This window comes from Strigops habroptila, chromosome 2 (assembly GCF_004027225.2).
Source record: "Strigops habroptila isolate Jane chromosome 2, bStrHab1.2.pri, whole genome shotgun sequence".
NCBI lineage: Eukaryota > Metazoa > Chordata > Aves > Psittaciformes > Psittacidae > Strigops > Strigops habroptila.
Window position 1 is genome coordinate 105,260,782 of NC_044278.2, and position 24,945 is coordinate 105,285,726.

General features: G+C 38.9%; 1 protein-coding gene across 2 annotated transcripts in view; it reads right to left on the reverse strand.

Annotated features, from left to right (window-relative positions):
• Positions 1-6,703: 6,703 nt before the first annotated feature.
• IFT88 (intraflagellar transport 88) overlaps positions 6,704-24,945 on the reverse strand; it is a 44,880-nt gene continuing 26,638 nt past the window's right edge. For both annotated transcript variants that reach the window (XM_030477928.1, XM_030477929.1), the window contains exons 21-26: positions 24,107-24,159; positions 22,426-22,491; positions 20,522-20,628; positions 15,412-15,472; positions 7,628-7,723; positions 6,704-6,969 (exon numbers count right to left, since the gene is read on the reverse strand). In XM_030477928.1, coding sequence (XP_030333788.1) covers positions 6,848-6,969; positions 7,628-7,723; positions 15,412-15,472; positions 20,522-20,628; positions 22,426-22,491; positions 24,107-24,159 — 505 coding nt within the window. In that variant the 3' untranslated portion in view covers positions 6,704-6,847. The remainder of the gene's footprint in view (positions 6,970-7,627; positions 7,724-15,411; positions 15,473-20,521; positions 20,629-22,425; positions 22,492-24,106; positions 24,160-24,945) is intronic.

Below are 24,945 nucleotides of genomic sequence, written 5' to 3' on the forward strand. Positions count from 1 at the left end.
CCCACCACAGTGTCGCTCTCTGCCGCCTAAAAACGAAGCCTACTTCAGAAGGTGAGAAACTTGTATTGTATGTATCTAAACGAGATCTCACCTCTGATGACTTCTCTGTCCATTCTGTGCTGGTTTACAGGCACTCTAAGATGCTGAAGTAACAGAAGACCAGGTGCAGCGCAGAGCTCAGGGGTGAGCCTGGACTGGGCTAAATGGACAGCCGCCTTGCCGCAGTCTGTTTCCTGAGGATACAACTGCAAAAGAGAGTTCTGAATTCGATTTTAAACAAAGTCCTTCCTCAGAGTTGAAACCTGATTCAAATCCCATACAGTTCTAGGTTAAGATACCAGTCATGAGTGATACTGACCTGTGATGCATATGGCACCAGAGCTGCTAAAAGTCACAGTTAGACTCAACTTAATGACTTTTCAGAAACAATGAAATCAAGTCACTTCATCTCATGATGAATGCCAGGTCATTCTGTTTTAATTCCAGCCTGGTCTGTGAAACTGATGTCCTGTATTTCTATGGTACCAAGCTGGGGTTTCACAGTCCTTGTATAACTTAGGAAGCTGTTTTCCCTTATTCCTGATTAGTATTTTCATATTTAACTATCCCCACACTAAATGGCTCAATGGGTATGCAGGGCTTCTCTATTGAGACATTTAGTTTAGATATAAGGAAGAAGTTCTTGCCTGTGAGGGTGGTGAGACCCTGGCACAGGGTGCCCAGAGAAGCTGTGGCTGCCCCATTCCTGGCAGTGTTCAAGGCCAGGTTAGACGGGGCTTGCAGCAACCTGATCTAGTGGAAGGTGCCCCTGCCTGTGACAGGGGATTGGAACTGGATGACCTTCAAGGTCCCCTCCAACCCAAACCATTCTGTGATTCTGTGAAATATTTGATTCAATTAATAAATTCTAAAGGCTGGTTTTAGTGCAAATGATTTCAAGTGGACCACATCTTTTATGGCCCAGAGTACTACAGATGCTTATTTTTGTGGGTTGTGCCAGAGACCCTGAATGTATTGCATTATGTGTCTGTACATTAGTTGCATCGTATTGTCTGATTAGCAGTCTCATGGATTCAAATAACAGTAAGAATCACAGAAGGGCAGCAAATGAGATTCCATTACATGGGATTTGAAAGAGCACTATGCCAGTTCTCATGGCAAAGACATCTGAATCCTAAAAAATACACTTTTACACTTTGGCAAAACATAGGTTCTTCCATGACTTGAGAAGTTACTAAGATATTACTAAAAAGTACCAGTATCATTGTCATTGACTTTGATTTATAATTTTCTTAGAATTTGAGAGGGTTTAAGATACCTGTATAATGAAATACTGGGAAAAAAAATCTTTCATAATAAAAAGTCTGTCCTGGATTTGATGCAATATATTATATTTCAATCAATAAATTCAGAATAGCAGCCATATGCACCTTTACGTGAATCTATTGGGAATTTCTCTTTCTAAGAGAAAACAGACAAGCCCGTGAGATGTTTTCCTTTGATGGCCTCATGTGAAAATTCCCGTGACAGAGCACAGAACATCCCTCCTATGCCCTTCACAACAGCTGGCCCAGTGGCAAGGTCCATATGGAGCCCACAGACTGCGTCCTGCCTGGTCCTGCTGACCGAAGGATGTGACTCTTTGCGATTTTGTAATGGCACCGAGTGCTGTTTTGTAAAGCATGATCCACTCGTTTTCATGCACTCTGTGATCAGCTCATGGCCATTTCTTGACACCAGCCATCCCCTCTTGTCAGCCCTACAAGGGCCTCAGAGCAGGAAGCCCTCGCCACAACAGGGGTGACCATGTTGTTTCAGATGCGAGTTTATGGCATGTAGTTGCCATTTCTGACAGCAGGAATGTAGTCCTTCCCAGACACCAACAAGCAACCTTGTCAGGACTTTCTCTTGGTTGGGGTGGTTGTCTTCCACAGCTACCTGGCATGACAGCCAGTTCCAGATACTGTGGTTCACACATAAATAAAGCACATTTCGTGACAAGCATTATGAATCATGCCACAGTAATGTGCTTGTCACAGCAGTGATACTATTGCCCTAAACTGGCATATTCCAATTGTTCATCCCCACCCTGCTACAGCAGCGTGTACATTAACAAGATCCCATCTTTATCTGAAATGATGATGTGAAAAACATTTTAAAATCATCAAATGAACAAGATGAACAACTCATATTGTTGTATGGAACATTCAGCTGGCATCACCAGCAGGTATAAATCTTCAGACAGAGAATTAAATTACTCCCCAAAGATGTCCTTTTCCCTCACATTCTGTTTGCAGATAACCTGTCACCCAAACTGCTGATTCTGTTCCCATTCCCTCTTCTCTGCATTTATGAGCATTGTAATACTGCTTTGCAGCTTCCACAGGACAGCATCTTGTACAGCAGGATCCCAGCATATTTTACAGCTCTTAGGCAATTTAGCTTTGCAAAATTGAATTCTTGCAAAGTGGAGAGTCCTTAATGACCTTAATTTTGCAAAGGTGGAAACTGAGGAGCAAACAGGTTAAAAACAGCCTTTCTATTGAAAAGCTAAGCATCTGAGCCTTTGAAATAAAGAACAATTAAAGCTTAGGAAATTAGATAGATTTCTTATGGCCTCATACTACACTTTCAAAGGAACCAAGAAGAGAAACAGTCCATCATAGGACTCTTAGAACTATTTACCCTTTCTTTGTACAGCTTTTAATTTCCATGTTACTCTACAATAGCTTTGTTTTGAAAGTAATGAGTTATGCAGTGTGTAGTGAAGGATGTCCAGTGTGAAACATGTAATATATGAATAAGAATGCTTTGATACTATGGAGTTAGGCTTGTTTAGAAATAAACAAACTGCTACCCAGGTAATCATTTATATTTGGCTATTTATGCTGCCAAGTTGCTCATCACCGGGGTAACTGACTAGTGTTCACAGCCTCTGGTCTAAGAGGCTATTCTCAAAGGAATTTTTCCCCATCCACTTTTGAAGCAGTAATAGACCTAGAAGACTCTAGAGAGAATCAAGAAGACAAATGTCTGTCTCAAGGGACAGAATTGCTGGGATTACTTTCCGCCTTTATCCAAGGAAACTGAATTTATGTTTTGTAAAATGACAGTGACTCAAAGGGTCATTACTGTACAAAGAGACATTTTTCATACATGCGAAGAAAAAGATCCCTTTGCATCTAACTGGATCCAGCATACCCTGAAGAAGACTTACAGAATACCCCAGGTCTGAGAGGTCAACTGAGGACTGTTTAATATTGTGACTGATAAATTTTTCATGATAATGCAATCTAAAATAGCTCATGAGTCAGTTCCTCAAGAGGATTAGCATTTTCCTAGGTTTAATACTGCTTCCCTCCAAGATAAAAATATAAATAAATGCATATAATAGCAGTCCTGTTGCATTTGCCAACGCTTTTTTCAGGAATTTTACTACTAATTCCAGAATGATAAACACAAAATCAGGGCTTAAATGGTGCTGGAAGCACATACATGCAGTGTGGCTTCTGGAGACGGAGTCTGTTTTGCTCAACCAAACCTAACTAATTCCCATTCTGCTTGAATTTCTGGAGCAAAGGTAGAATTATTTAGACTGCAAGTATCCTACATGGCAGGAGGGAACACAACGCACATTGTACCTGAGCTAAATGCCAAGCAAGCTACCCCCAGGATGGGGGCAGGGTCATCTCATCAACATAGTGCAATCATCACACGCAACCCAGGCAATTATTTTGGACACACCACTCCACTGGCATGGCCACACTTCCTCTGAGGCCTGAGCTGCCAGAATCATGCAGATGTATTCACCTACCAAAAAAGCTTGAAGCCCTCCAACAACGTGCTGACATAGCACTTTGGACACACACACAGCTTCTTTCTCATGAAGAGGTTTCAGTTGTATTAGTCCTTACAAGAGATCACTCTCCAGCCTTGAGTACAGGTGGGATGTCCCATACTGCGTTCCCTCACACAGAAGGTCTCACACAGCAGGAGGAGGAGGCTGCGCTGAAGCTGCTTACGAACAATGGTTACTGGCCCAGGTGAATCTTTGGGTCATGCAAGGGAGTTGTCTGGGAGATTGCTAATAGTCACAGGCCAGAACTGTACTGGGGAGTGTGCTACAGGTCGTACAGTATGGATGGTTACACATTGGCTCCTCTGCTCTGGGCCTGCCCTGGCAATGTTGCAACTCTAGTAAAGATGCGGCCATAGTAAACATGGTTTTGAAGGAGATGAACTTGGGCTAAATCATTTTGACTGTCAGCAGGGCTTATTATGCCAGTGTTGGAGCTGGATCACATGGCTTTCTGTCAGTTTAGAACAAGCTCAACTGTGCTTGCAAAATAACGTGCAAGTACATCATAACCCAGAGCATGATATAATCAGATCCTCATGCTATAGGAAACGGCATGTTCCAGAAGTTCCTAAAAGTTTGTGCAGGAGTGGAACAAAAGTGCAATTCTGTTTGTAACAAACACACAGAATTTTATATAATGTACAGTTAGGCTTCTGGGCAAACCCAACCAAAAAACCGCTGCTGATCAAAATCTCCATGATAGCCTGTAGAAACACTCCTATAGACAAGTCATGAACCATATCCCAAATTCGTAACTCATACCACTGAATGGATGTGTCTGTGCGACTGCCATGTTTGATTAGATGCTCTACTCAAAGGGTTATGTGTCAGAAGACCATTACAGTACCATGTCTGTCCTCTTTCGTGCTGTTTCACAGGTTTATCTGTGCTCCCTCCCATGGTCCCAAATACTTTCTCCCAGTGTGATTAGTCAGATACCTTGTTCCACTGCAGTCAGTAGCTGAAAGTGCTCCCTCCTGCTTGGCACATTGCATCCTGGAGGTCCAGGTCTTCCAAGACTGTAAACCTGACAGAAAAGAGCTACTGTGATATCCAGAAACATGTCATCCCATGGCCAGAGCAGCACACAGGGCAGCACTGAAGAACAGGCAAGAGAAAGCTGGATCTGAAGTGTGACCATAAGGTTGTCTGCCTGAGTCCTTCGAGAATTGTGCAGCTTGATTGCCTTTCCATCTCTCCTCCTTTGTCTTTCTGGCTGATATTTCCTTGCAAATATTCAAAATACACACTGTTTTACTGGGTGTCAGTGCTGAGGTTTTGGCAGCGGTGGGGCTGCAGTGGTAGCCTCAGTGAGGAGAGGTCATGGCTGCCCAGTGCCAGAGACAGCAAGTTCTTGCTGGCTCTGCAGTGGACCCAGAATATACCCAGCTGACAACAGTACCTAGTTTCTGTGTTGACAGGTGTGCCCTGGGCTTGGGCTACTGTCAAGGATAGGGAAAAAAGTAAAATGGTAAAGTCTGCAGTGAAACTGGGGACTCACCAGAGACAAGAGAGGCAATGCATTTCTGTATTTCTCATTCTAAAAGACATGGCAGGTCTCCCCAGCTGAGTTGAACAGAGTCAAAAAGCTAAAGACTGCTCCGGCCTGGCATGTCAGCGATGCAGGGTGGTATTCAAGTTCTTCAGCCAAACGCTGAATGTGCTCTGCTTACACCACCAAGTGGAAGCTGGTGCAGTCCTAGGCCAAGTGCTGCACCAGTATCATGGGAAACACATTACATATAAAGCAGTTTATTACCTATACCAAAAAACCCCACAGAACTACATTCCTACAATTTGCCAATACAGAAGTAGTTCTGACCACTTGCAGAGACATCTTAGGAGACCAGGCAGATGCTTTTAAAACCTGAAAAGACCATTTCTTGAAGGTACAATGAGAACTTTCCAGTGTCACTAATTGGGAAACAGTCTAAGCACCAATGCTGAGAACGAGCATTGGATATCTCAGATGACTGAATCCTTAACATTTCAAAGCAGGACAACCAAAGTCCAACTATTGCACCAAATTCTCACCAGTGTTTTAAAAACAAGCCCCTGCCACCCGAGCGTACCTGTTTGGCAAGTAATTACTAGGAAATTCTGAACACCTGAGTAATATTTGTATTTCTGAAAAGTTATATAAATCAGGTATCCCATGTTACTATTTAACATGTCTCAATGACTGCAGATCAAACTTGTTCCGTTCATAAGCCAAATAATGATTTCTGTAACTAACATCTTTGCACATACTCAACTGAGGCTGTAGAAAGCCTCTACTACCTCTATGTAGCCAGGGCCACAACCCTCAACATCAGATTCACAATCTAATCTAATTAGCAATACTGAACAAACTAGACTGAAATCCTGCCACTCGGACCATTCAAAATTAATAAAAAATGAAACCTCATCTTTGTAACTGCAAAAATACCCAGCAGGTTGCCACGAGACTGCAAAATGGCCCTAGTTCAGGCAAGCATAGTCTAAAATTAAGATGCTTTCTTCAGCGTCAGTATTAAGTGCTTTGCTGAAATGGGGCCTTAAAGATGACCAAGGTCATATCCAACATTTTCAGAAAGTCAATTTGCAAGCCTTGAATAAATTCTGGCTTTGGATGAAGGATATGGGACTTTCAGCCTTATAACATTGCTTTGAGGTATTTCACACTGAAAGGCGAAATTTTAGAGGCTGCTGTGTTTCCTACTATCACTGGACATATCTCTGAAAGCGAAAGCTTTACAAATTTGGTACAGCTTGCAATGAGTTTGAGTAACTGTGTAGTTGTTACGCACGAGTGAAATAACCTCAGCATTATTTAAAAATCAAAAATCAATTATAAAAGACATCGCGACTTCAAATCCATGTGTTTAATATAAGATACCATATATCCAAAGGGTTTCACAAAGATTTTATCAAAATCCAGGTCATCATGGATCAAAGTGTTTTTGCTAAAAATTTTAAAAGGATAAAAAGTTATGAGTGGACCATATGCTACTCTGGAAGCATATCCTCTCCTAGTTCTTCATCAGCAAAGTCATCTTCCTCAGCTCTTTTTCTTGCAGCAGTTTTTGGTCTTTCTGCTTGTGGGCCAAGTGGATCTATGTAGGAGACATCTAGGGTTTAAATAAATACATTTGAAACAGTTACCTACAAGTAATTTTAGCTTTGTTTCAAACATACACAATCAAATACAAGGGTGGGGTTTAGCATTACACATCTGTCTTTGATATGCAGACCAGAAAGAGGGTATGAACAGAAGATTCCGCATTCAGGATAACTGGGCAGGCATGCCCCAGGAGCAAAGTACCTGAGTGCTAGTGATAGGAGCTTCTTTCTTAAAGATAACTTTCTCTTTATCTTACTACAGTCATCAAGTGAGAAAAAGACTTGGGAAAAGCGCATGGAGAAGCAGGACTGATGAGTTGGTTAAGGAAGGGCATTTTAGGAAGTACTACATTCCACATAGATTTGGATTTTTACACCCCTTTGAAAATTCAATCTTAGTGAAGAACTTCTAACTGCAGAACCACAAGAACTGGCAGCAGACGTATCAAAAGTAATAAATATTTACATGGGCCACATTTCTTAATATTTACAATTACTTTATAGTGAGCTCTAAACAATGAAGCTAAAGCCACTCTTCACATTTATTTCACAAGGAAAATGTTTTTCTAACTGTCTAATTTTACATGCTCTTCCAATAACTTCTTTTTTCCATCTCCCCTCTCTTTAAGGGCCACTAAAGTAAGAACGTGTAAGATGCCCACTTACCTATTTCTTTACAGACGCTGCTTTCATAGGGTTCACTTGTTTCAGGAAAAGCTTTTAGTCTGGCATTCAGCCTTTCCCCTTTGGTACCACCACTATCTGGGGGGAGGGAGAGAAGTTGAAGACAAATAACATGCTGTTACATTCTGTGAAATCATGATACAAGAGCAACATAAACTCAGCTACTATCTGTCAAACAAGATTTGGATGAAACCATCTTTTCATGATGGATACAGTACTTATTTGTAACAGCAGTCATTAAAACACAACGGACACTGTGTCTACACGAGTGTGTTTTAATTTAAAATACATATATATACAGCCTTATTTACTTTGGAGTAAACACATTAAAATATTTCTGCTTCAAATGCTGACATTTCAGTTGCTTATAAATTACAGTCACATTTTGGAGTTAAAATAAGCCTGATAAACACTGTCACAATGTATATGGACATTTCATACATCTGTGTGCTTACTAATATGTTAGTATGATCCACCTGTTGAATACTGTCAAGATTAAATACAACACTAAGACTGCTTTTAATTAGAAGAGTATATTTGGCACGTGCTGTCTGCATGGCAGGCGGGCACAGTTCATGTATACAGACCATCCTGGCCCTGCATCTTGCTGTAAACATTGTGCTGGCAGCTCAGTTTGCAGCAGGGCCCCAAGGAATGTGTCAGCTCCGAGGGCTGCCTCCTGCCCAGACAACGTCAGATTAACATTCTCTTGCCACAGCAGTATTCCAGACACTTCAAATATTCTGTTCACCTCCGAATCTCTTTCTCACATTCATGGCAAGCTTTCAATCTCGTCTGCTACAACAAATTTTAATGCAATTTTTTTCTCCTAGGAGAAAACTTTTCATGTTTGGCTTGCTATATTTACAAGGCAGGACATGCCACGCAGCCAAATACAAACACGCTTATTTACAACACGGAACAATGCTGTTACTAAAACTCCATCTGTACAGAGGAAAAATGGGTTTCACTCAGCAAACATGCACTACAAAGTCTGGACTTGGCAACACACTTCCATTGTCTTGTTTACCATAAATGTTCTTTTTATAAATGCTGTTACTATTAAAAAGAAAAAAAACCAAACCCAAAACCTCTTCCACAAAGATGACAAACCTTTATTTCTCTATAAACACCACTGCAGACTTCAGTTTACTCAGAATTGCAGGACAACGTCTCTGCTCCAAGAAAGATTTAATACAGTCATGTGTCAAACATTTAATATGTTTACAAAACACAGATTACAGTCAAAGCTTCGAAGCATTGAAAATCTATTTTAATGTACACCAGCCTCCCTTGGATCAATTCTCACTGATAGGTGAATGCTTGATCAAGGATTTGAAGGAACTTAAAGAAATCAATGGGTTTGATTGGGAGGGCTCAACTAACGGGCTGTGAAATGACAAAAGGGCTGCGTCTTTATTTCAGTGGGCTTTGGACAGCCCTGCGCAACAAGGAGGTGAGCGCTGAGCTTCAAAGATGGCATGGATGAAAACATTCTGTGGGCAGTTTAGAAGAAAATACAAAATGTTTCAACAGGGAGAGAAAGAGTAGAATAAAAGCAGGCATAAAGTCTTGTGCAATGGAAAACAAGTAATTTACAAACTGATGAACAAAGTTGGAAGAAACAGCAAGGAAATGTAAAGACAGGTACAATACAGCAGAAACTACACTAGGGGAAGACTGAACTAGTGAAATAAACTCCATAGGTTTAGTTGGTTGGTTCCAGAAAGGAAGAACTGGGTGTAATGACAATAAGAGGAAGAAGTTGGCATATCAAAGGTTTTCAACTGTGAAGGAGAAAAACATGCAGGTTTTAGTTATATTTCCAGAGGAAGGTAAAAGATTTTATATTAAGTAAAAGTAATAGAACTAAAATAAGGAAAAAAAGTATGGCAGTCAAACCGAAATGGCTGGGATAAACATGACACTGGAAGTTACCCGTACATCTTACTGCCCTAAACCAACTGAAAACAGAAGCATTCTTGGACACCCTAGGACCCTTAAGTTTTATTAGGGCTACATCCAAGATGGGAATGACACAGCATGTCCAAAATTTGAAGCTGAATTTCCCCCCCTCTTCTCTCCCCATCTATTGGATGTCCAACCCTTGAAGTATCTAAACCTCACCAACTGCCCCCCCTCTCCCCACCGCATGCCTCTGAAGTTTCTTAAGCACTTACTGCTGTGATTGAGATGCCCAGAACAGCCATCCTTAGCAGCAAGATGCCTGCCTGATGTTCAGCATGTAATCTTGGTGCTCAAGCTTCTCTTTCCATTTATGAGCCAGTACAGTAAATGGAATTGTGAGTGCTGTTACAGTAAGCAAATTTAGCTGTTCACACACAAATGTAGGTTTTTTAGGTTTCAGACTTTATTCAGTTGCCCAAACACATTAGTTACTGTGTTTAATGCACTTAACCAACTCACTGAAGGGTTGGATTAAAGCTAGAAGTAGTGCAAGGGAATCAGCAAGAACATATGCCCAGGAATAGGAAAGAAAAAAAATGCTGGGATGGGCTGGACTGTTTTTCCCAGAAGTAGGAAGTTACTTGATCAGTACATCCCACCTTGACTAAATGCACCATGGAAAAAACTATGAAGAGTAAATGTCTATGGGCTGTGTCCTCTTAAGATATAAGAACATAAGGATGCCTTAACAGATTAAAGATCTATCTAAACTGGCTTATTGTCCATACAAAAGAATTACAAGATGCTTAGGGAAGTAAAGCAAGCATATATAGTAGCTCTCCAAGAATAATTTCCTAGCCTCCAACGATTTGTAAATTAAGCATATGTTTGGGGGTTGGGGGCTACTCTTCATATTTAATAATGGATTGATTGATTTAGTCTTCAAGAACTTGTTCGGTCTTCCCTTAAGCCCCTTTTTGCATCCAGAACAACCTGAGCTAAGGAGTTCCATCTTTCATTTACTCTGAACCTACCAGTCTAGCCTCACCTCACCACAGAAGGGAGCACCCTGCCCTTTCTGCCCTGCCACACGCTGTCAAGCAACAGCAGTCTGTGCTGGAGCAGGTTACTAACATGTTTAAAACTAACCTAATGAAAACTTTCTTCTTTTTGTTTTTTTTTTTAAGGAATCTCACTGGTTGCAATTACAGTGGTGAGATACTGCATTAGAAATTCCTCCAGTATCACAAAGGACATTAATTAGAATTTTTAGTACCATTTTACTGGTACTAATTATATCAAAGGCTAAGGTTGTTCAGTAATCTATCTCCTCTGTAAAATGTTTATGCAACAAAGTGCATAGTAGGCTAATGTTTTGAAAGACTACAGGTGCTTCACTAAATCCATAATGTGTTTAAATGCAGCTCTGCGTATCTTTCATATTTGGGATGAAGACTCCACCTTTGCAGAAGAGGGGGCTTTGGTCTGACCAAAGAGAACAGCAAGTTCAGTGTAACAGGCAGAATATTATGAGAAAACAGAGAAACAGCATGGGAAGCAGATGCAAGTTCATTCTGATTTTAAATTCCGTTGAATGAAAATCAACATTGTTTATGGTATGTCAGTTCAGATAGCTCCTCAGGTGAGTTCAGATGCAGAAAACAGATTTTAGATGTTTTCTTCACTTAGGTATTTTCCTATTTGTAAAAAAAAAAAACCCCTCGCTCCTCCCAGCCAATGGAACCATCCCACAATGATTTGTAATTAATGAGGCGTGGACAGGCACACAAAGCCTAGCAAATATAAATGATTGTGAAGTCCTGGCTACAGGGTAACAAGAAAATCACTTGCCTATATCACAGTCAAGATTATTTGGGATGCTTATAGCCCTAACATCTATAAAGTGATTTCATATGATATGAGGAGATTCCTATGGGCTGGTAAAGGGTGTTGGAGTATGGGATGTTTGTTTGGGATGAACAAAGTAATTTCTCCACTGACATTGTCACAAGTGAAATGAAAAAAAAAGACACCTAAATTATTCTTGCATGGTTTCCTCTCCAAATTCATCTGGCCAGGCTGACGTAACAAGGAGAATGCAAAGTGCTTCAGCCTTTCATCTACTGAGTTCAACACTGCTTCTTTGGGCTCCTGTCTGAGACTGCATGGCTCCTCTCATCCAGTACAAAACTCCCCATTCAGAGAGCACGGCAAATGCAGAGACCAAGTAAACATTGCTATGGTAATGTATTCCTTAAAGCCATACTTTCCCTTATCTATGAAAGGCCTTATGCTATTGAACAGTAAAAATCTCTTAGGGTAGTAAAAACCACAGTGTCTGAACTTCCAATTTCTGGATGTTACTATCGCATCTCTGCAAAACACAAAAAAGGTGAGCATGAAAACAAGAAAAGATTATTGCACAGGAAATCTTCGAGAACTGCCTAACCTCAGATTTACAGTTAGCTCCCTTCAGGGGTTTGTGTTTGTTTGGGGGTTTTTTTTTGGTTTTTGGGTTTTTATTTCTGTTTTTTTAAATTAAAAAGAGGAATTTTAAGGGAGTGTACCAATGTCATCTGCTTTCAACATGAATCCGAAAGATTACAAGTCATGAATCTGATAATTTTGGGAAGAAGACAACTTCACTTTTTATAACAACAGGGAACAAGCGTGTTCAATTTTGGGTAGGCTGTTTAGATTTCATGCTTCTCCTTCTCACAAAAGTAGACTTTAACTGACACAGATCTAGATGTCAGTTTTCTTTGTCTTGATTTCCATGCATACACTATCCATGCATACACTAATCATATACTTCAAATTATGCTTTGATGCATCTCATGCACCTTCTTGTTTAATTTATATTGGCAAAGTAGTAGGTGTTCTATGAAGTACAAACCCTGCTGATTAAAGTTCTCTTTCCTCTTAGCTTCCTCTTTAAAAGCAATTTTAGATCATATTTCCTAAACCAAGGAAGCCTGATTTACTAATACTCCTAATATAGATAACCATATAGGGACAAAAGACTTGGGGGGGGGGGGGGGAAGTCTGTTGTGAATGCCAGCAGGTCTGGGGACAGTGAGCTGGTAAAAGGAAAGAAAGAAAACATGCATTATACCTAAAACATTTGGAATGCATACACACTTCATTTAGCTAGTAAGTACTTCAATTTAGCTATGAAGTACTAAACTAAGGAGGATTCCATGCTTCACTGGGTTCAGTAATGATGGCAAGTTCCTCATACAGGGTAGGAAAATGATCCTTCTTGGTCTTGGCAGCACCACTGGGAAAGACTAATCTTAAATGTTTCTTTTTATTTATTTTGAAGCCATTAATTTATCAAAATTGTGTCAAGATTCTGAAAATAAAGCATGTTTATATTTCATATGTGCCTTCACTGCAAAATACAGATTTATAACCTGGTGAATAATGCCAAACATTGGACAAAATCATGTTTGGGTCTTCAAGTTTCTCTCAGCCATCCTCAGTAAAAGGTAGACAAACTAGCACACAGTCCTTAATGTCTGCTGCTGTGAGTCTGCAGTTTCTTCACTGATCAAGTTCCCCAGAGTCAATCATACTGGTTAAAAAATGCATAATACATTCAACTCCTTCTAAAAATGCAGAAGTAAGTTGTACATCTCACCACAACTTTTAATGAGGAATCCCAGCAGAAAGTTAACTCCAGGCTCAACACAGCACCTTCTTTGTACCTCTGCTTGTCTGCCAAGTCATTTCCAGAAAGGTTGGATCATTGGCACTGAATTTGAAAAACAGAGACTTCTCAAACATGCTCTTATACAGACTTGTTCCCAAAACTGGATTTTTCCATTCTTTCATAAATTTGACATCATATCTTGAGCCACAATCTAAGAATTACTGATAGGACAAATTGTACGTCAATTCTGACCCTGGTTACCCTCTTAACCTTTTTATGTTAGCATCCTAAAATGTCTGCATTTGCTCTTCTTGCATTACTCTGGTTATGGGGAGAAAGAGTAATGCCTTGGAATTACTAGAACTTGCAGTCAGAGTTCCTCATGTGATCAACTTCAGAGGAAAGCTATTTTTATCTATTTTTTAATTTTTAAAATAAGACAACTTTCCATAGATATTTCTGTCTTTAAAAGACAAACTGATAGTTTAGAGGATTAATGTTGTCTTTGCATCTTTCCAGCTTGATCATTATTTATATCCTCTTTTGCTAAATTACTGACTCACCCTCTCCCAATAACATCTTCCTTTTTCACTAACAAGGGTAGGGATAATTACACAACATAGCTGTAAGAAGAGAGACTCTTTGTGCCATTTACCTATATGCCTCATGCAATGTTTTGCACAGCTGTAAACACCCTTGCCTGCTACCAATGCTGCTCTTACTTTCTGTTTATTATAAGCCCAAGTGGATCTCCACTTTCTGACAGAAATCAGGGACCAATGCGGTCTCACGCTGCCGTTTTGCTGGCACCTCCAGCTGGCTGCCTGATGCTTATGTAACAAAGGAGAGTTCAGAAATTGTTCCATCCTTTTCTGTTACCAAAATAAGGAATTTCACCCCAAGAATTACTTTGGCCTGGGGCCCAGAACAGGTAAAATTCAATCCTATGTGAATGGTGTTTTTTCTACACATCAAGAAATGATTTAAAAGCTTCTCTTGTGAAACTATTGAGCTGAAAATGGAATGAGATCTCTTTTAAACATCCAATGCTCATTCTTAACCCTTAGAGAACCCAGGAGAGCAGTCTTCATAAATGTAGCATCATATGAAAGTTATGATTACACTAGGAATTTCCATGACTTTCCATGACCCTACAGAATTGGATAAATTTAGTAAAGCTATGTAGATGAAGAAATAAAATTACCAAGAAAAAAAAGAATCTGTAAATTATTTCTCTGCAGGAAGAAGGGAAGAGAGGCAAGAATTTATAGGGAATATCTTTTTATGAGGCCTGCCAATATTAAGATAACCCAAAAGCAGAATACAAAGAAACCATTTCCTTTTTGAGTCAAAATAAGGATACTTTTTCCAGGTGTCTGAAGTAGCCTGAAGTCTGCTAGTTTCCCTAGAACAGCAGTAGGGAACAGTTAAGTTTAACATTACTAACATTTCATGGATTTAATAATGGGAGGGAAAAATCATTAGCTCTGCAAAATGCAGACTACTAAGCAGAGAAAAGACAAAGGAGGCCAGTTTCCAGACTTACATGGCTAGAGTTTTACGTTTATGAAAGTTAGCATTGTAAATCTATAGAGACAGAGAGACTTCATAGTCAGAAAGCAAGCTTTCCTCTACGGAAGACTCTAGTACTTCAACTCTGCTGTACTGGGAAAAGGGGAAGGAGCTCAAATATAGTACAGGTGTATTCTCCTTCTTATGGAGCAGGTTGCACAAAGTAGCTTCTTGAACTTTTGACAAACACCTAATGTAACAGACTAGATGGTGGGCACAAAATTCCCTTTCCTCCATGTTAAAGACACAATGAATTCTTGTTTTTCATGGCTTATGTCTTCTGTTTTGCTAAAATTAATTATTCTTTTTAATAAATATTTCAAAGTTAATGGGATAAAATGTTCAAATCCACAGTACTGAAAATAAGTAGAAACTTAGCTTTATGAATACACTGAGATCTGTATATAAAGCACAAAGCTTAGACCAAATGCATGCTGCTATAGCAGTTGAAGTTTCATACAGCAACGAGCTAATCAAAACGTGTGAAAGTTTGTGAAGTACTTGCATATTACTCCATGCATATTTGTGTGCATTTCAGAATGTAAGGGGGCTTTACAAACACTTTAAGAAAAACTGTTTTCTTTAGAATCCTGACAAATCTGATATTTAAGCAGAAGCATTAAGTACTTACCACCACTAGCATTTCCTTCTCTGCGGCTACGTGCACTGCCATCTCTGCCAGATTTAATGCGCTGGAGAACAGTGAAAAAGGTTTGAAAAGAACAGAACAAAACCCCTATTTAGTAATATACAGTAGAGATAATTATTGAAAACTCAGCTTATTAATAAAACAGTAGGAGAACATTAAACTAGGCTTGCTATACTGTAACTAATAAACCTTGTTTTTTCAATGCATAAAATTGTCCTTAAAATCAGTGTTAAATCCCATGTTTACATAAAACAAGAGTTCTGTGAAATTCAAACAGAGTATCTCAATAAATTATTTTTCTTCAGATAAAATTTATACAAGGAATGTGTGTAAAAATAGTTCAGATGTACCTCTGTAAAGTACAGCTGAAAAAACAGGCAACATAGCCCTTCTTGCACGAGTTCAAAGTAGCCTCTGCCTATTAACATCTTGTAAATCCCACAAGCATTTTATTATTGTAAAGATTCAAGGGGAGGAAGTAGGGAAATCTATAAAAAGAACTATTCACCCCATAGATCTTAAATCTGGAATACTTGGCACGCCACTGTGCTTCACAGCAAAATTTAATTTGCTGTTGAGTGTTAAATGCAAGATAAAGGTGAAGGTAAATACTTTAAAAGCTGTGTTTAAAAAGTCAGCTCTCTTGCACTGAGGAAGGCACTATAAACATCTTCCAGCTGTGGGGTTTTTTAGTGTAATTTGAAAACTTTAACAGTTTATCAAAGCAATACCTCTGTATCACATGGCAGACTTGTCTTCTCCTGGCAAAACATGGAATTTCTCATGCATGTATCTTGTCAATTTCAAGAAGGTACATCTGGGTGAGGGACTTTTCAATGGTAGGTATAAAAACTTTGTGTTTAAAGCATTCAACTGTTAACAAAGTAATCTCTGCATCTTATTTAAAAATATGAATTTGGGATCTGATTAACACACATGCACACTACCTAACCATGTATTCAGGCCAACTACTGTAGCTTTTTCACTCATTTTTCACCAGAAAAATATCATGGAGTCTGGCAAAGTTAGAATGACACAGAAGAAGTGAATGAACTTTCATGACTCATGCCAACAGAAAGAGGAAGAACCCTTAAATCAAAACTCATAGGAGTCAGACAGGAAAGCAGCAAGCCTAGCATGAAACCAGGAATGGTCTTGGAGTGGCCCAGTCTGGGACCAGAATTTCTCAGGCTTTTTATTTATTTTGGGAAATCCTCAAGTCTAAAATATGTTCTCTGAGTTTTGTATTAAATATCCTGTCCACAGTCCCGTGAAATAGCATATATCAGTCCTTCAGGAAGCATGTTCAGACTCTCCAAATGTTGAATGATTGACAAGTCTGCCAGTGGAAGCTCGGCTTCTGCCGGCCAGAGGGAAGTGGTCCCTATATGACAGAGCCCTCATGGCATTTACATCCTAGGACTTTATTCCCAAAATATTATAGAAGCACTGCAGCTTAAGCATATGACTAAATCCTGTAAAGTTCCAAGTGAGTAGTTTATAAGTCATCCCATGCTAAAAGCAGACATTTAAAATAGGTCCAATGTTTTCCACCCTATGAATGCCTATTTCTCTCCCATGACTGCAAAAGACATTTAGGATGATTAGTCCAGATGTAGATATCTGAAGGTAAAGGCAGTAAATCCCCCTCAGCCCCCTCCCCCGTGTTTGCACCTATTACCATTGCTTCACACCGCACCCAATTAGTCCCTCACTCTCAGTCATTAAGCCCACTGAACGGAAATAAATAGTAATGTGCATATACATCAGTGCCAATAAGGTTGAATGAACTTTTACACTATTACCTGTCTTTTCTAAACTGAAACATGAAAAAGGAATATTAATATGGGGGGGGGGAGGGGGCGGGAAGAAAGAAAAAAAAACAACATATGGAGGTTACAGTAAAAACCCAATGCTGTGAGAGACAGGGAGAAAAACTTCCACAGAGAATGAACCCCACAGATGTTCCCAGATTCTTGGCTGGAAGTATTTAACAACTTGTCTGTATTTGAGAACTGAGTGCAGTAAGTCCTCCAGAATATTTATTTTGGTATAAACTCCATGTGGATGTACTTACTCTGGAAAAACAATGCCAGAATAGCAAATTTTGATAAATTTCTACAGGAAGACAAAGCCTGTGTGCAGACTTTGAAATGTCACTATATTACATTAGCATTTATTTATTTTCTCTTTACTGGGTGCAATCAAGAAATCATGGGTTGGTCTGAAATTGGGAGCAGGAATTGAACTATATCTGGTATTGCTAACTGAAACCAGTGTTCCTATTAGAAACTTCGGTGGTTAAATATTAAAATTTGGTAATTTTTTTAGAACTTGAAAGTATAGTTTATGACTATATGTTCATGGATGACATAAGGAATTTCTTAGGACAAAAATACCTAGTAATTTCCAAAGCCAGACGGTAGACGTAAGACTGAAAAACCACACACACACACAAACCAAGCACAGAAAAAAAATCCCTCAAACCAGGGGATGGGAACCCAGATGTAATACCAATAGCAAAAAAGAACTACAGGGCTATTGTATGCAAGACAGCGTTGACATTGAGATCCTGTCACAGAAAGATACTCAACTTCTAATACAGGACAGCAGTGTACTAAATCATAGAATCAACTATGTTGGATGTTTAACACCATCAAGACCAACCATTACCCCAGGACTGCCAAGTCCACCACCAAACCATGTCACTGCATGTTTTTTGAACACTTCCAGGGACGGCGATTCCACCACTGCCCTGGGCAGCCCGTTCCAATGCCTGATGACCCTCTCTGTGAAGAAATTCTTCTCTAACATCACATCTAGACCTCTCTTATGAAGACAGGCTGAGAGAGTTGGGGTTGTTCAGCCTGGAGAAGAGAAGGCTCAGGGAACACTTTATCGTGACCTTTCAATACATAAAGGGGGATGGGGACAGAGTTTTTACTGGTGCCTGTAAGTGACAGGACAAGGTGCAACAGTTTTAAGCTGAAAGAGACTTAAATTATGTCCAGACTTACGCTGGACATAATTTAAAAAACAATTATGATGAGGGTAGTGAGACACTGGCACAGGTTGCCCAGAGCAGTTGTGGCTGCCCCATCTCTGGCAGTGCTCAAGGCCAGGCTGGACAGCCTAGTGGAAGGTGTCCCTGCCCATGGCAGGGCGCTTGGACTAGATGATCTTCAAATATCCCTTCAAAATCAAACCATTCTATGATTCTGCTTTGCAAGGTTAATTTGTGACAGGATAGAGTCACCAGACTCTTAAATAGGAATACTGAAATATAATATACAGAGTGAACTTTCCATACCATGCCTGAATTATGATCACTATTAAAGTCTGAACAGTCTAAAACGACTATGCCATAACTCGTGCTACCACGCATCTGTACTGGATTCCACTGATACCTCTGTCATTCAGGTACCACTCAATAAAGTCCCTTAATGCAATGTAGTCAGAATGAAAAAAAAAAACCAAAACAATTTAAACATGACTTCTGTGTTACTAAAAATCTTTTAAATATTTCACTCTTAGCTTTTTCCCCACCAGAAAGTACAGAGATGCGTTCAGGAAAGCTCCTGCTTCCAACATGAAATGAACAAGAGTTGATGTGACAAATTTTTATTATTATTTATTTTCATATTCAAACATTATCCGCCTTAAAGGAAAAAGAACCCTCGACATTTGCAGATCTGTTGTACATAATTAACACTTTCAGTGTAAAAAATGTTGGAATTATATGCAAGGAAATAGATAATCTCTCCATCCCCAGGGACCTCTTTCTCTTATTAGCTATGAAATAACCCAGTTTTAATTGGTTTTATCTCAGTTTTCCTGAGTAAAGCACCGAGGTATTGGAAGTTCTTTCAAAGAACTATGTATATCACCAACATTGAACTGATATTCCCTTAAAACCAAGCAAAGCCTGTTTAACACACTTCAGAGAGATCTCTTAATTACTGAGTTTTGCAGAATAGGAACATTGTTTGTGGTCATCTGTTTTGCTTACAGATACCGTTATGGGAGAGAGAAGAAGGAATATTAGTCCCACTACATTTGTGGACTGCTTTTTTTGCCCATTTTCCCAAGTGCTTTAGGTTTTACATTTTCTGAAAACCCAAACCAGTATACTTCAACTAGCTCCCACAAAGTAAGGCTGTAACATGAATTTGGAACACTTGGATCGGTGTTTCCCTTTGTGAGTTTCATTTCTAAAATGTCCTAGTGTACATGTGCACACTCAGGCTCTCTGGAATTGAAGTAAAAGTGAAGTAATTAAGGATGCGTTTACACATTATCTGACATCAAAAGTGAGCCAGTAAGTGTTTCTAGGAGCAGAGTAAATTAGGTAAAACCTCATGCATCCTAATGTGACTATGTAGCTTTGAGGTAATTCACTGGATAGGAAAAGCAAGCTTGAAAACTTTGCAGCTCAACAGCATAGATAATGCTTTCCAAACAAAAAGCTGATTTTAATTTCAAAATCTTACTTTATCACAGGAACAGCATGAAAACAATTCATGCAAGTGTGAGCATCACACATGCTCACTCCTCTGAATAGAACACAAGTTATGCTCCCATACCTTTCAGCCTGTAGCTTTCCCATGGAACTTTTTTTTTCCCCCCATTTAAAAATTGATAGTAACAGAATAATTTACTTCCACCTATGTAACCTGTCAATGTTGCAACCTTGTACATAGCAAAAAGGAGTTCTACCGCATGGCCAAATTCTTAGGCTCCCCTTCTCTCCCTGTAGTTGCATTATTACTTGGCTCATAAATACACTTTCTACAGTCTGTCAAATAAGTAGGAAAGATGACATTCCAGAGACACTGAATTACACAGGTGGCTCCAGCATTCCCATCACATCCACATAATCCATCTTTCACTAATATTTAAAATCACAGAAAATCCGGTGCTCAAAAATCATTCAGATGTAAGGCTGATAGTAGTTTTTAAAACTAAAAACCCAAAACCAACAAAACAGAAGCCTCTCCAAACCAGGAAGTTAATACACATTTTAACTATCATAAATGCTATTTTAACTTCATCTACATATGTAATGATACTGTATAATCATAAACGAGCTTACCTGCTCTCTTATTTCTTTTAATTTTTCCACTTTCTTGAGCTTTGTCATGTATTCCTGGACTTCTTTCATACCCATATCTGTGCAAAGATGAACTAAAAATCGGAGGCCTATTTGTAAAAGCAAAACACAGTTAAAGAAAGGCTTCCAAGCACGTCAAACTACAAGTACACCCACCCTAACAGAACTGGACATACAGAATGGCAAACAACGCAAATAACTAGCAATACAAGGTGACTCTAGTCCAGTATCCCTGTGCAAGTTGTGGTATTTTGCAAACAACTTGACATTTTCTGTGATGCAGTGTCTATATCCATGAACAGTACAAATACCACTTCTATATGGAGAAGCATAAGACATACTAACTCATCTGGTTCAGAACTCTTGATGTTTGCAAAGTATTTTGGAAACTGAAAGCACAGTAATGCTACTAAGTTATTACCAAAGAGTCACTATCAACAGCATTTTGTTGAAAACAATTTTTCAAATGCCAAGAGAATCAGAATGGTTCATTTTTTCTGTTGCTGTGGTTGATTTTTTAAAGATTAGTATTTATAAAATTAAAAAAAACCCAACAAACCAGACATGAATATCAACTATAACTGCATGATGGAAGCAAAAGAACCTCTAAAAACAGTCTCCTGAAATACTATACCAAGCCCTGAAAACATGGTTGCTATTCCTATGTGTTTGTCAACATCTCTCTGAAAGAACTGCCTCTGAAGCAGAAATGAGCATGACATGACCCATTACTCTCCTGACTGTTTTCATAAGTATGTTATTTTTGTGCTGTTAGTTTTCTGCTGGTTTAGGGAGTTGAACTTGTTCACTGATCAAATAAGCATCAGAACAAGCATAAGCAAGATGGTTGGGAGCACATGGCCAGGGAGGGATGAGTGAAGAACCATTGTTTCAGCAGCAGAAAACTTTAAAATCCTTAAATTGTCTAATTTCTGCCTCCGTTTTGTAAGTTGTAGAAACTACATTCAGAAAAATACTAGCGTTCTAACAAGTTTACTAAATACTCTATCCCTCCGAAATATGCGACCAACACGAACATGACATTTTGCTTATAACTTTGAGGAGTCATACTACTGAATTTCTTTTGTACAACAGAGCTGTATGAACTGTATGACAACAGTATGATTATGTAGGAGCAGTATGTTTGTTAAAGCAGAATGGCACAATTTTTTTTATTTTTTTTTTTTAATACAGTGAATATTCTTCCCACATAGCATACAGAAGTGTATACAGAAGTGTAGACTTCTTATTAGTGAGGCAGTGTGGGATGAAAGAGGATGTTTTCATAACCAGTACCAACCCCTATTTTCTACAGGGCTTAGTCATTCAAAGTACACATGACTGATTCTGCAAATATCTTACTCTTCAAAGTTATGTTTCCTGTAGTTTAGTTTGAAATTCTCTATGGATTTTCCAGAGATTGGCTGACTAACTATACTTAAAAACCCAACAACAAAATCTCACCTTCTACATTCTTTTGGAAGGCCTGGCTTTGGTAAAACTTAACAGTAAGATTTTCTCATATCTAGAAACTTACAGCAGGAGTTTCAACTAGGAGGGACTAGAAGTAAAAACACATACATTTCATTGTAAAAAAAGATCAAATAAATAAAATAGTTATAAAACTTAGGAAGTATGTATGAGTAAGAACTCAACCAATCCACTACAGTTAAAGTTTATTTTCATCTCTTTTCTTCAGCATTACCTTAATATTTCTTAAATCATGCTTCAGTGTTGTCACACAAAACACGCAGCATTACCATGAATAAAAATGTTAGTTCATTAAAATATTTTTGTATGAAAAATACTTCCATCATACGATTACTAACACACACGTTCAATGTAACAATGTTTCCTCTGATAATTGTAGCACTCAATGAACTTACATTCAATGTTCTCTGGGAATTTTCTGTGAATGACTTTATATTTCTCTAGAGCTTTCTGGTAGTTACCTGCAAACAAAACAAACATCTCCTATTCGCATATCCAAAAATATAAAAGAATAACTTACGAGAAATTGATACTCATGAGTTTAATGATGAAGTTTAACATCACTCCATCTTTTTAGTACAAGTATATGATTTAATATTGTAAGACCAAATTTGATATAACCAAACTTTACATTCTTTGATTACTGCTAGTAACAATTAAGAGCATCTGAAAAAAGTCCAAACTACTCTGTAAATAATAGCATTAATTAAGAGGAGATTCCTTATTTTTGCCCTTTTTTGACCTGCCTCTAGGAGCCCACTGTTGTATGAACCATCTGCTAGACAAGCTGTATCAAACATACCAGGGCTCATCTGAGACTGCATATGTATGGACTGGTCAAATAGGAAAGTGTACCAGCTGAGCTCTGCCTGTCCATCCTTCCATCAGAATACTAAATGTGTCTCTTTCCTTTGCCCAGATCTGGTAGTAAAGTAATTATTCTTTAGGATTTTGCCTTCAGTTTTGGCTTGGCTTGATCACAATGGAAAGGACTGACAGATCCTGTAAATTTAAAACCTCATATCCATAAAATATCTGACAATAACGTTTGTTGAGATATCACTGGTTTTATTTTCCTCATGTGAGGTAGAAATCAAACTGATCTGTTATGTGTTAACATGATAAGCTGGAAATTTTGCCAATGAGTCATAAATGAACTAAAAAGCAGCCAAAACCATTGTGTTTCTTTGCTGCGAAAACAGTTAATCTGTCCAGTTTTGGGTGGTGATGACTGTTCTTAATTCACTGGCTTCCCTAGGTCCTGTTCCTTTTCTCACTGTTGTATTAAATATCTGAGCAGAGTGAGAAAATGCACTTATTTATTATGGAAGTCTGCTCTGCAAAGGTCTAAAGAAGCATAAAGAAGAGTGATAAAATGGGAAAGCAAGAAAAGAAGAGTAGCATTTACATTGTCAAGTGTCTTGAACGCATTTTAGGTGGTGAAAAAACCCCAGAAAAATTAGTCTCTTTCCATTTTGCTTACTGGCGTATTATATTCCCAGTAAGAAAATACAGCACATTAAGACTGTCTTTTCTTTGTGTAATGTAACTACTATTTTAATATTGAAAAAATATACCTGCTGTTGAAAAGGAACAGGAATTAAGCAAATTTAAAATCTAATTACTTATGTTAGATCAGATAGTAGTATAATTACATTGAAAAGGCTTCTATCAGATAATTTATGCTGTACTATCTTCTTTATTTTACCTATTTAATAATCATGGACAGGCACACCTTCCACTAGACCAGGTTGCTCAAGGCCCTGTCCAGCCTGGCCTTGAACACTGCCAAGGATGGGTCAGCCACAACTTCTCTGGGCAACCTGTTCCAGTGTCTCATCACCCTCAGAGTAAAGAATTTCTTCCCAATATGTAATCCATATCTACCCTCTTTCAGTTTAAAACTTGTTACACCTTGTCCTGTCACTACAGACGGTGGTAAAACATCTCCTTCTTTCTCACAAGTCCGCTTACCATATTCTCCAGGCTTCTCTTCTCCCAGCTGAACAACCCCAACTAATTACAAAAACAATGTTACAAACCTCCAACCAATTACAAAAAAGTTACAAAACTTACCACTTCTCCTGTAGCAACTGGCAACCATCAGCTGCCACTTCTCTTGTGTTGGTCTGCATATAAATAAATTAAAATTATGCACTCTGCCAAACAACGAATAAGCTAAATCATCTGCAGAGCATTGGTAAAGATCTACTATTAAACTACTTCTAAATTTTTTCACCTAACATACTGCCTTCCGAGGAAGAATTTAGCCTGCTCCGTTCACACACAGTTTGCCCTTGCACCACATTCCTGTGTTCAGGCCTTGACGTCACTCACTTGTAGTCTTATGTTATAGTCTTTCTCCTGGTCTCCTGATTCTGTGCACCAGACACAATTAGTTGAGCTGACATGTGAATGACTAATCTTTGTCTGAGGTACAGAACCATGCAATGGGGGAGAACAAAATGCTAAACCATATTCTGAGAAGGAAGTCCCACCAGTAGTGTCCAATGCACACCCAAGTGACGGATCCCTGCCAGGAAGCACACCCACCACTTACGGCTTCAGATTCTGGCTTCTCCTGTCATTGCCTTGATGCCCTAGCTGCTACCTGTCCTTCTCTTTTTAGCACGTAATGGTGATAGATATGGTCAGAGAAAATATTTGGAATGTTTGAGCATGTACAACAAAACTGTTGGACTCCTTCCTCATTCTTATCAAGATAACGTGAAAATTAGTGAATTTTCATGTCAACATTGTGAGGGTGTTCTATAAGCCAAAGCACTTTTCACACGTGGATAACAATTGAACAGTAGCACATCTCCAAAGCACTGTATGCTAACGTTTTCAGAACAGTTTTGTACTTATTCTCTTCAGTTTTTCCCTCCAGTCACAGCACAGGCCATTTTTAACTC